The following is a 12211-nucleotide window of genomic DNA, read 5'->3' on the forward strand; positions in this document are numbered from 1 at the left end:
TAGATAAATGGTTTCTGAAGTACTCAGACCAGCCCATCTCGCACCAACAACCATGCCACAAAGTCACTTAATGCCCTTTCTTTGACATTGTGATGCTCGGTTTGAACTTCAGCTGGTTGCCTTGACCATGCCTGCATGCCTGAATGCGTTCAGTGGCTACCATGTGACTGATGTATTACCACATGTGACTTGGAAGATTAGATATTTGAATTAATGTGCAGTGGAACAAGTGTACCTAATAAAGTGGCCAGTGAGAGTATATAACTAATGAATGAATATGCTCTTAAGTAAGATGTGGTGGTGTTACTCTCAGTAAACTGAAGGACCTTAAAATGTCCTGCTGAATATATTAATTTAAAAAATAAACTTTAATGAAAATTATAGTTTACCTACAAAGTAGCTCATTGCTGTCAAAATAGAAATGACGCTCATTCCACTGACACACAGGTATGAAACTCACACTCCTGTCATCCTCTATGATCTCAAACTGGTTATAATCTGCACCAGTGACTCCATCAAAAATAGCTTACATTCTGGTTAACCACCTCTTCTCTCTCAAACCTCCCAAATACAAAAAATCTTGTGTGTTCTCTGAACAAAAAACAATTATATGTATATATATATATATATATATATATACTAGTGTAAAACACTGTTTAAGGTCGTGACCTGAGATCAGTTTAATGTATCGTGATTTACATTTGCCCTTTCTTGGGGGCACACTGCATCTCACGCTATATATGCTGTGACATGTTTCAGTAATTCAAGACTAAATAAATCAGTCATTTACAGTATAAAAGACACGTTTTATTTTCCGCTGTTCTCATAGTTAAACTCACAGTCTCTTAAAATGCAACATTTTCCAACAGTTTGGGCAAATTTAAAATAAGCATTGCCGAGTTTCTTTACTTGCACTGGAACTTTTTGCTCACTTGTCCCCAACACCAACCCGACGCAGCCTCACAAACATCACACAAACACCGAGTTCCAAGTCGAAAGAGTTTTTAAATACAAAAATGTCAACAAATTACATTCTATATAAATCTAATTTTGACATAAAGCAACAAAACGTCAACAAAAAACAAGATTTGGAGCAATGTCATATTGGTCTGAAGCAGCCCGAGTGTCGAGGAGAGGCCATTTTCATGAGATAATCTTCAATACGTGTCTCTATGTCTGAGTACAGGTCCTCAACTTGCTCCCTGAAAGGCGGATGCCACAGCCACAGCATTACGACCCCTGCTACAGTGAGGAGTAAAAGGAAGAACAAGCACAGCTTCCACCAGGATCCACACGGTGTCTAAACAGGAAGAAAAGAAATAATTTAGTCAGGTGGATATTAAATCATCAGCAGGCAATGATAACTCATGTGCATGAGCAGCTGCTCAGCTGGTTACTGCAGGGCAGCTGAAGCAAACTGATAGTGTTGAAAAGCATAGTGGGGCAGAGTGTTAGAATTATGTAGTGGTTTAATTACTGGCTGATAATATAAAGGCAATGAGAGCTTTCGAGTGCTGCAAGGGCATTAAGTCTCCCTTAAATGATCTCACACACACTCTACTCACTGGTCCCCTGCGGCGGTGGCTGAGCTGCCGGAGTTCGTCTCTGCACTGCGACAGCCGGGCCTGGCTGGACTGACACTCCTGCTCCATAGCGTGCAGCTCTGCCTGCAGCTCCTCACACTGCACGCACACAATAAAGAGCGTGAACATGCAGAAATGCTCAAAATGCACTCTAAATGCTGGTGATCCTCAGACAGGCACTTTTCAAAATGTACTTGCATGCGTGTTAGCACTGTGGTTGGAATGCAAACATACTGCACACGATTACCTTGTATATAAGACAAAAACAAATAATAGGGGTAATATTTTTACCTGCGCCTGTTAGTGACTTTGTGAAACACCTAGCTGGGACATTCCTTGTGTGGCAAGCTTGGATTAAAGAGTCAGACTTGTGAATGAGCTACAGTTTACTGTAATGTCCATGTTTTACCTCTCTCTCTTTGAGCTGGAGTTTCTCCTGAGTGTGGCGGAGCTGGTCCTCCAGCTGAGAGTCTCTCCTCACCGTCAGCCGAGGCTCAGGTTCCTGTGACGCCAGACACTCCTGCATCATGAAGTCTTGACTCTCCTCTTCGCCATCTAGGGCACCGAAAATATTATAAACATATTGAATGTGCACTATTTAACAATAATCCTAAAAAACACCAAACGTGATGTCTTGCCTCTGAGTTGCTGGATTTCTTCTCTTAGGGTCTGGTTGTCTTCCTCCAGCAGACAAATGTTGTACTGTAGGTCCTGCTTTTCTTGTCTCAATGAAAGCATCTCATCTCTCAGCTCACGCTCTCTGGCTCTGCACAGCTGATAATTCAAGAAATAAATTCACATTTCTAACATTTATAATTAAACTTTTGACCGCGCACTCATGCACGTTGTCACAACCTAACATACCTCCACTTGGCTGTGCAGCTGTTGCAGCTGTTCATTACTGAGGTGCTGGCTCTCCCTGAGTTTTCCAGAGCTCAGCTTCAGCTCCTCATGAAGGCTTTGCCATTTCAGGGCCTCTGCCTTTGCTGTAATTAGCGCTTCCTGTTGACACAAAATGTAATGTTTTTAAAAAGAAAAGTCATCTGCAAATACTCAAATTAGGAAACTTGCTTCCAGGTCACCAGATGCTGAGTCTATCAACTAAAAGGCAAACAAACTGAAACCTCAGTGACATTTGTTTCTTTTTTGTGTGGTAAAACAGAGAAAAAAAAAGATTTTTGACCTGCAGAGTCTCAGCCTTGCTGAGGGCCTCAGTTTTCTCCTGTGTGGCCTTCTGCAGGGCAATCAAGGCCTTCTCTTCATATACCATCCTCTGCTTTTCCATCTGTACCACCAGCTTCTTTACACCATCTTTTGGAAACTTCTGCAGGGACACAACACTGCTGAGTTAGTTGTTAACACCCAGTGAGATCCAGATCAAAACCACAGAGACTCACACTTAAGATGCTACACTATCACCCTGTGACAGAATAATGCCAGAGCAAGGCTAGTTACTGGAAAGAGTAAATGTCTGACTTCTTGGACAGTAAATAAATAATAACAACAGCAACAAATCACCACCAAGATATTGTAAAAATTAGTGTGGTTTTTACAGACTAAATTACACTCACCTGCAGACAAGCTTGCAGCTGCGCCTCCAAAGCCTTGATCTTGTTTCTCAGCAGATCTTCACTGCAGCGAGACTGTGTGGGTTAGAGAGGAAATGAATGACTGTCACGCTCTAACCTGCAGATGGAAAATGAATGGTTCATGTGCCAAAAAGCTGTGACAGCGCGTTGTTTCTCCGAACGCAGGTGCATAAGGGGAACTCGAAGCAACAGTGAGCCTCAAGGGAGATCACAATATCTGCGTGTGATACAACGCACTTTGTTATAAGTGCAAAAAAGACCCCTCATGATAACATACCTCAGTGAGAAACAACAGGTGGAAGACCTAAATAAATGAGACTGAATAAACTGTAGATCAGGTTAGCTGCTAAAACAAAATCTAAAGAGGAAACAAAACTAAAAACAACATCAATATTTTCCTTTCATTCATTGCAACCAGAGTAGCCAAAAGAGATGTAAAGAGGATGCATAGCACCTTTAACAGCTACTGAGTGGCACACCCTTCCTGTATAAGAACGACAGCTTGCACTCGTCCTATGCAGTATAGAATTGCGCGGAAGCAGGAAGCTCCAAACCACAGACTGCACAGGCCTTCCTGACACAGCCGTAATATCAGCCAGTGCACCAGAGCAGAAAGAAAAACAGTGTGGCCTTATAAAGTGCGAAATGTGTGTTATTCGATGCGTGTAAACAGAGGGAGAGCCTTACTGTCCATATTTTGTTGGATGAGTTCACGAGGTTTGTCGTGCTCTCCTGGAGTTCAGCCAGCTTCTTCTTCATCACATCTTCTCTCCACAGAGCCTCCTGCCAGAAACCCAGCAGCAGGAGAAAGAGTTACACTAACGCACAAAGACAGTTTTCATCTGCTTTGGACTGCACAGGTCATCGGGTCCTTATGTAGCATCAGAGCACATTAATAAATGTATTACTTAATATTGAAAGCAGTAGTGATGACAGATCAAATGTGATGAGAGCTTAACCGTTTAAAACCAAGCGTATTATATCCGATTAGTGAGTTTTGTGAGTTTTTGACTTCTACATCATCAACGTGATAATTTTTCTTCCCCCCAAAAATAAAATAAATTGCACTTTACAGTTTTAAGGAATAAATTGCAAAAATAAGCCTAATGTAGCTAATATGATACAACTTTAACCTCTAATTATTATTTCTTATTTCAGAAGGGCCACTAAACACAAAAAATTTGACTTTTCTGGCATCTATTCCTACGTTCAGGCTTTAAAACCTTAAAGGATTCATGAATCACAGGATGATTTTAGGATAAATATTGTTTGCTTACCTGTAGGTAGTCAGCTAATTTCTGAATATCCTATTAGGAGAGAGATAAGAGACAGTAAAAACAGTAGAGCTTTATAATTAAAGAAAAAACTTTTGCATCAGATTATAGAGCATCTATTTCCCCTCAGATTAGCCTAAACTTTATTTCGACTAATCATGTCGTGTGACGCTTACCTGACTCGACCCTAGCCCTCACCTGTGGCCTGTGCTCCCACGCCTTTTAATCTGTCACCTAATTCTAAAACAGCAGGACTGTGAAACTTACTGATTCTTTAACGGTGATGAGTCCGGACCTGCACAGAGGACAGTTTCTCATCAGAGAGAGAAGACATCAGAGATGCTTTTGCAGTAAAATCGCGGTTTAAAGGTTAAACTAGAATTAAATGAGACTCACTCTGTCTGCACGCCGGTCTCTCTCAGTATCTTTTTCTGAAGAATGCTTTCAGTTTGTACAGATGATTTCTGGTAAATCTTCTCTGTTTTGATGAGTGTTTTTGTGGTTGTCTTTTGTGCTGTATGTGGAGAAAAACAAGGCATGATTCAACAGTCCCTGGTCAAGATGTTTTGCGCTTGGCACGATGATTTATTCTTTTTACCGTTTACACTCGTGTCCTTTTTATGAATACTCTTCACCCTGTGCTGCTCTGATTCCTTCACAGATGGCGTGGAGGTAGGTGTTTGCTTCTTTGCATGACTTTTGTCCTGCTTCATCACTGTTATCTGTTCTGACCACAGTGAGGCCTGAGGGAATGAGAGGAGAGCGACGGGGAAGGCATTATTCACAGCAGACCTATGAAGACATAAATCTGATCTGGTGATAAATGTGCCAAATTGATGCAATCTTTTACCCATGTGCTGGTGCTTGGATCACTGCTTATGCTGCTGTTTGGTGTCAAAACCATGGGCGGATATCCTTTAGCATTCTCGGTGTTTGTTGAGCTTGAACTGTAATACTTCATTGAAAATATCTGTGAGGGAGAATTTCTTCTCGATGAGCCTTCACGCCACACTGGGCTCACCGATCTCCTCCTCAGAAACTCCAACTGCCTCTTCTCTTTCAGTTCTTTCTTTATCTGCCAGGTGGTACTGTCTCTGGGAGGGCTGCGGCATGAAGTCACATTGTTACGTCCTCGCAGGTACTCACGCTTCTCTGCTCTGATGTCCAATATTCGGTCAAAGTGTTTCTCCGGCGAGAGTTGGAATCCACTGATGGTCAGGGCGTCCATGGCAGCTCCCCTGGCTGTTATGTCGCCTCAAGCCTGCGAGGACAGCGTGGCTTATCAGGAAACTGGTTACAGTCATTCACAAAGATCAAATTCATGGCATGTTATTAGCTGAGTACTATCAAGTGATGTTGCGAGTAGCTAAAAAACAGCTTTCTTTTAAGTTGCAGAAACATTGTGATGTCTAAAGGTTATAAATGAAGAAACTCAAACTGCTACTTACTTTAAAGAAAAGGTCTGAAATGTAGCTTCCTACCAGGGTTGGTGTAAATGAGAATTTTTCAAGTATTTATGATATTTTTATTCTGGAGAGACTTAAACAAAGAAAAGTTATGTGTATGATGAGGTCATGCTGCAAACTGATGTGAGCCGTATACGCATTAAAAGTAAACTGCCAAAAGTGCCTGATGTTTAGAAAGCTGTGTGTGTGGAGCAGAGGCGGTTGCAATAGTAGCTCAGAAATACTAATGCAGAAGCTGAACCTTACAGGAGAAGCCCCTTAATTACAGGGTGAAGCACTTCTCATCGATAGACTAGGCCCTGGCACCTGCAAGATGATAAAGCGAGGACAAACTGCTGCTTATTAAGCAGGAAACCATGGTTGAGCCTTACCTACTGGGCCATCTCATTCAGTGGTGAGAGCGCTTCATGAGGTTGTTGATAAGTCATCCATTTTCTCACTCTTCTGAAATAGTGCCGGGTTTTTTTTCGTGCCTGTGTTTCACATGTAGCTGTTTCTGTTGAGCATAGTTTTTACAGGAAGTGAAGAGAACCACAGCGTCATATGTTCCTCTATCTCACCAGCCACTCACACAAAACTGATGCCATACACGGGTGGGCCTCAAGATTACAGACTACACAACTAATTCCCCCTGTGTGCAGCCTGGGATAAAACACTTGGGAGATTGGTGTGTGCGTGTCCTTTATTAGATGAGTAATTTTATTATTAGCAAATGATGCATGTGGGCTTGAACACTTTCATTAGTTAGTTTTCTTGTGCATGCTTGTGTGTATGTAACAGTTAACTTACATAACAATAACACTAAATAGCAGTTTGGCTTCATATTCTGTGTGGTGCCGTTTTTGTTTAAAGTCAGCAACCTTTCAAGATGAATTGATCCAGAAAACTTGATCTTATCATAAAAAATGACCCCAAATTCTCTGCATTAACTCCTTAATCACTTCTATTAATCCATTTTCAATTTCAGGGCAGTGTGTGCGTGTGTCTTTGCACGCAGTGCCCACTAGAGGGCGTTGACTCCACAAGCGCTTCTGTACTCTCGCGTTGTTTCACGAGGATTTCTCCTGTGTCCGCCATCCTTACGGCTCTTTGCAGAGAAGGGCACAGAGAGGCCGAAACAAGAGTGCCCCGGTGTTGTAGGAACTTGGTACTTCATCCTTCAGACATGCTGTCCAGGCTCGTTTTTGTCTCAGGTATGCATCAGAACAGCTTTTAAAATGACAATAAAGGCCACTTACTGCTGGTGCCAGCAGACTGTCAAGCAGGAGGCAGGAAAGTTTAAAGTGAGCTGAAGGGTAAAGTGAAGGCCGCACATTGAATGAGACATGCTAATGCTAACTGTCAGCATAGCTTCAAGCTCCTCGGAAATGGTAGCAATTTTATTGGCTGCAGATTTATATCAGACGTTATCAAAGGTAATCCTGGATATTTCAGTGTTTCTGTATTTTGTTGTTTTAATTATTTGGTCACAGGCAAGTTAATCGACGCTACGTTAGCTAACGTTAGCTCTGCACGCCTAAATGTCACCTTATTGACAGCTAGCATCGGTCGGCTTTCTGCCCTTTCTGCGATGTTTTATGGAAAAGTTTGTGTTAATTTTGATGACCTCACAAACTGATCGCCCGAAGCCCATCAAATAGCTACCAACACTAAGTGTTATAGTTCTGTGTTGGACTGCTTACACCGTTAATGTTTTCAGAAGTTTGTTGTTAATGGTGTTTATTGAGAAAACAGTAATTAACACTTGTACTTTTTTGTGGGTTTCAGCTAGTGCCCTGAAAAGCAGTGGCCCCATTGGAGCTGGGTATGTTTCATTGTAGTGTTGAATGTGTGTGTTTTAATACCAATATTCAATAACATATCAGAAAGAAATGCTTAGTAATCGTGGTTTTCTCCCTCAGTGTGGTCCATGCATCTCGCTGTCTGCACACATCATCCCAGAGTCTTGCTCCGGTGCCCCCTCTGCCAGAGAAGGGAGGGAAGGTCCGCCATGGCTTCATCCCAGAGGAGTTATTCCAGCTGCTGTACCCCAAAACTGGAGTAACAGGTGTAGTCTTTAATCAAAAATGATCATTTAATATTATTCATATGTTGTCTTAAAGAAAGTGAAAAGTCACAGAAAATTGATTGTGTGGACACAGTATTTTCACTGAATCAACTGGATTCTTCAACTTCTCTTTTTTGCAAGGACTACTTAAAGACTGGTATGTGATTATGAGCAAACAGCAATTTGCTTCCACTGAAAGCATCCAGATGATTGGTGAACGTGCTTCATTTGACAGAAACAGAACTTTTGAAAACTCCTGTTTTTGTGAATGCATTCACAATAAGTATTTGTTTAAAAAAAAAAAACCTGCAGCGTGAATGTTTTTTTTTCTTCATACCTTTACAAAAAGAAATGAATAAGCTAATCAAAAGCAAGTAAGAACAAAAGTGAAAAATAAGTCTAACAATTAAACTTTTTTCATAGATGGTTCTTAAGATTCTGTTTAAATATATCAACAGTCTCCAAAGATCTTAAGTGCAATGGTAGTTACACATCTCACTTTTACTTTGTATTTCCCCTCCTCTCTCAATAGGACCCTACATGCTGGGTGCTGGCCTCCTCCTGTACATGCTTTCTAAGGAAATCTATGTCATCAACCATGAGACATTCGCTGCAGCCTCCATAGGAGCTGTGATCATCTATGGTGTGAAGAAATTTGGGCCAAGTGTTGGAGCTTTTGCTGACAAACTGAACGAGGTAGGCTGATAACCACTGCTTTTCTTTCTTTCTTTCTTTTGTGGTTTCATATCCCTTTTGTCAAGTTTTATTTATTTATTTTGTTTGGACACAGTGGAGAGAGTACTGTACCAAAGGACTTTTCTCTTGTGCACGACCTTTCCAATGACCCCAATATTTTCTGCTGCTTTTGTCTTCAGGAAAAAGTGGCCAAGGCTCAGGAGGTGAAGGACGTCGCCATGTCCAGCTTGGTTCAAGCCACTGAGGATGAGAAGAAGGAGCAGTGGCGAGTAGAAGGAAGGGCGATGCTCTTTGATGCCAAGAGGGTAAGCATCACCATCCTTTCATTTCTGTTTTTATATTCCAGTATCTTAACTTAAGTATTCCAGTTAACATCATTTTGACAGCTGCCACCTTCAGCTCCAAGAGCAGAAGAATTATAACCTTGTGTGGGTCTGTAGTGTAGTGGTTAACACATTAGCCCTAAGCAGTCACCACAGCTGGTAGCTCTGTATGTTTGATTTAGCAGATATTTTTACACCTGATGCCGTTTCTGATACAATTCGAAGTGAAATCTCTCCTACTGGGATCAAACCAGGGAGATTCTGCTTCTTAGGCAAATCCATAAACAAGTACACCGTGCAGCAACTTTTCCATTAGTACCTACTCACGCCGGCTTGGCTCAGTGCGTTTTTTAGGGTTTTTCCATTAGGTCATAGTACCTGATACCGGGACCATTAGTCCTTAGTACCTACAAAAATCAAAACTGTCATCTTTGAAACTCTGCAAGGGAAATGGCTACAAAAACCAATGCCGGGTTCCCCGACTCTGACGAAAAGCCACTGACCAAGCAGCAGGTATCACATCACTTTGACGTACACCTTTGTTGTGGCGTTCGTGTTGCGTACAAATGATGTCACGGGACGTTTAGCCGTGTTGCAATAACAACACGGTGCATATAGGTGGTACTAGACAAGTACTAATGGGTAAAGAGGCTTTAATCTGCCAGTGTCTACAACAGAGACTACGCCTAGTGATAAAATAAATGATTACATCAATATTTATTTATTTTTTGATCCTTGGTGAACTTGATGATCGTGGCTTGACACATGACTAATGGTCATTTGTAACATTACTCTCGTCTTATTATACAGTGCTCCATTTTCTTTTCAATGTCAGTTTAAAAATTTTTTTTCCATCAGTTTCTCTGATAATTTCTCTGATTGAAGTAGGCAGTGCTCAGATGGATTTATTGTGGCTGAAGTAAACACCCGTTTGTGAGCGCATGTTGATCCTGAAGCTGAAAACCTGGGTTAACAAAGAGTTGATACCAATTATCTGCGACTGGGTTTTAGGTTTTATCAAGCAAGCTAACACAATGACGGCCCGGCTGTGTTGAACTTGCTTTGTAGTGTACCCCACAGTACTCTGTGGGAACCAAACGGTCTGTGGCGAGACTTATTTTTTTGTTAATGTGAGTTGCTCATCACTCTGGGTGGCTATACCAGTGTTGATAATAACTGGGTACTTTCAAAATGACATTTTTCAGTTTAATGATACCACTGTTTGAAATATGCTGAATAATATGTAGGTTAGACTCGTTCTCTCATGCAATTTTAGTGTAATTAATTTGGCAACAAAAGGAAAAATAATTTGAGGCCATTCCTGGCTTATTATTCCATCCATCCATTTTCTGCCGCTTATTCAGTTTTGGGATGTGGGGGCAGCAGTCTGACAGAGATGCCCAGACTTCCTCTTCTAGCTCATCTGGTAGGATGGTGAGATGTGTCCAAACTCTTTGAGAGACATCTCTCCGATGTGTCTTGGGTCTTTCCTGGAGCCTCCTCCCTGCCGGACATGCTTGAAACACCTCACTTAGGAAGGTCCAGCAGGCGTTCTAGTCACATGCCTGAATCTAAGTTGGTTCCTTATGATGTAGTGGAGTAGCATTTCTGCTCCCTCCTGAGTGACTGAGCTCATCACCCTATCTCTGAGAGAATCCAGCCACCCTTCAGAGGACGCTCATTCTTTCAGTCACTTTCCAAATCTATTAGCCACGGGTGGGTGTAGGAACATGGACTGACCGGTAAATCAACAGTAACCGTTAGTCCTGGGCTTAGCCTAATATTTATCTAATTTTAAACAATTTTTCAGCATATTTATTTATTTATTTATTTGTTTGCCTCCTCCAGGAGTAGTCTGTGAAAAGAAAATGTGTAACTTGTTGAATCCAACCACATGATGGTGCTCATTCTCACACAAATGGAGAATTTCCACTCAAAATAAACTCAGTATACAAATGTTGCCAGATTTCGGACTGACAGTACCATTTTAACATATATAGCTAAACTATCTTGTATAGATGTCACAATAGAATGAATTTAATTCTTTAGTCTGTATATAAATGCATTACAAATGTCACAGCCCTAATTTGTTTGGGACACAGCACTACATGATTGAAGTCTATGTCTGAACATGTCCTGACTGAAAACACATTTTTTTACTTCAGTTATATCTTTTGTTAAAAGTTTTTTTTTTTTTTAAATTATTTTGAAAAAGTATCCCTAGAGCTGGAATTTCACATTAAAGCTGTTACAGTTAAACATTCCTATCTTCTGTTTTCCTCTCAGAACAACGTGGCCATGCTGTTGGAGACCAACTACAGGGAGAGGCTACATATGGTGACCAATGAGGTGAAGAGGCGCTTGGACTATCAGATTGCGCTGCAGGACCTCAACCGTAGGCTGGAGCAAGAGCACATGATTAACTGGGTGGAGAAGAGCGTCATCAGCAGCATCACACCCCAGCAGGTCAGTCTTTATTTTTCTTATTTCTTTTCTAGCTTAGGGTGCTGACATCCAATAAATAAAAGTTATTAAAGAAAACCTTTTTATTTATTTTTCATGAAATGTCAAAAAAACCAAACAACAGAAATCTTTAAGGATTTAAAAATAAAAGTCTCATATTTGGGCCGTGATGGTTTAGTTTGTCAGATATTTCATGTTTACTGATTTGCTTGTGTTTGTTTTATATCGGCAAAGCTCGTGTTGGCAGAAAAAGTCTTGGTGGAAGATTTAAAAAATGTCAAATGTTTTTTCTCTAATTTGTTATATGCATATGTATTTTTACTGTCTAATCAATTCACTTCTAGACCAACTCCTTGTATGTTTCAGAGTTTTAATATCTTTTTTTGTTTTGTTTTGTTAGGAGAAGGAGAGCATTGCCAAATGCATCACAGACCTGAAGGTGTTGGCCAAGGCCACTCAGGCCAAAGCTACAGCCTAAACTGTCATCGCTCTACAGAAGCCTCCTCTAGTCCCGGACTCATCGCCCGAAGACAAGACGTCACCTTTCTTTGCAGAATAAACTATTCTTTCTTTATAGATTGTCTCTGTCAGCGTTATGGGTGTGTACAGTATTTACACGTCAGCAGATGATAAAATAAATGGTTCTCTTATCATCTTCAGCTGGTTGTGTCTTTCTTATTCAGAGTTTGCTCTATTTTGTGAGTGACATCACAGTTTTATATCCATGGATAGTGGCACAAGAATAGGAACACTTGAGACCTTTGATCCCC

At 41.0% G+C, this 12211-nt stretch overlaps 2 protein-coding genes across 3 annotated transcripts; one reads left to right on the forward strand and one right to left on the reverse strand.

Annotated features, from left to right (window-relative positions):
• Positions 1 to 785: 785 nt before the first annotated feature.
• Positions 786 to 6442, reverse strand: traf3ip3 (TRAF3 interacting protein 3). The gene is made up of 14 exons (XM_026153648.2): positions 6284 to 6442; positions 5297 to 5707; positions 5045 to 5189; positions 4843 to 4960; positions 4714 to 4741; positions 4450 to 4479; positions 3860 to 3955; positions 3155 to 3226; positions 2767 to 2907; positions 2448 to 2585; positions 2222 to 2357; positions 1993 to 2138; positions 1566 to 1682; positions 786 to 1300 (listed from the first exon to the last, which is right to left on the reverse strand). The coding sequence occupies exons 2-14, from the start codon at positions 5672 to 5674 to the stop codon at positions 1100 to 1102; spliced, it is 1746 nt and encodes a 581-aa protein (XP_026009433.1). The 5' UTR covers positions 5675 to 5707; positions 6284 to 6442; the 3' UTR covers positions 786 to 1099.
• A 40-nt stretch (positions 6443 to 6482) lies between these two features.
• atp5pb (ATP synthase peripheral stalk-membrane subunit b) lies at positions 6483 to 12100 on the forward strand. Of its 2 annotated transcripts, XM_080294264.1 has the most exons (8): positions 6483 to 6579; positions 6880 to 7105; positions 7680 to 7716; positions 7814 to 7959; positions 8492 to 8655; positions 8835 to 8960; positions 11265 to 11444; positions 11842 to 12100. In XM_080294264.1, the coding sequence occupies exons 2-8, from the start codon at positions 7078 to 7080 to the stop codon at positions 11917 to 11919; spliced, it is 759 nt and encodes a 252-aa protein (XP_080150390.1). In that variant the 5' UTR covers positions 6483 to 6579; positions 6880 to 7077; the 3' UTR covers positions 11920 to 12100. The 2 variants fall into 2 exon arrangements, with proteins under 2 accessions (XP_080150390.1, XP_026009439.1); XM_026153654.2 differs by lacking the exon at positions 6483 to 6579 and having other exon boundaries at positions 6640 to 7105.
• The last annotated feature ends 111 nt before the right edge of the window (positions 12101 to 12211 follow it).

The sequence above is a fragment of the Astatotilapia calliptera genome, chromosome 20 (assembly GCF_964374335.1).
Source record: "Astatotilapia calliptera chromosome 20, fAstCal68.1, whole genome shotgun sequence".
NCBI lineage: Eukaryota > Metazoa > Chordata > Actinopteri > Cichliformes > Cichlidae > Astatotilapia > Astatotilapia calliptera.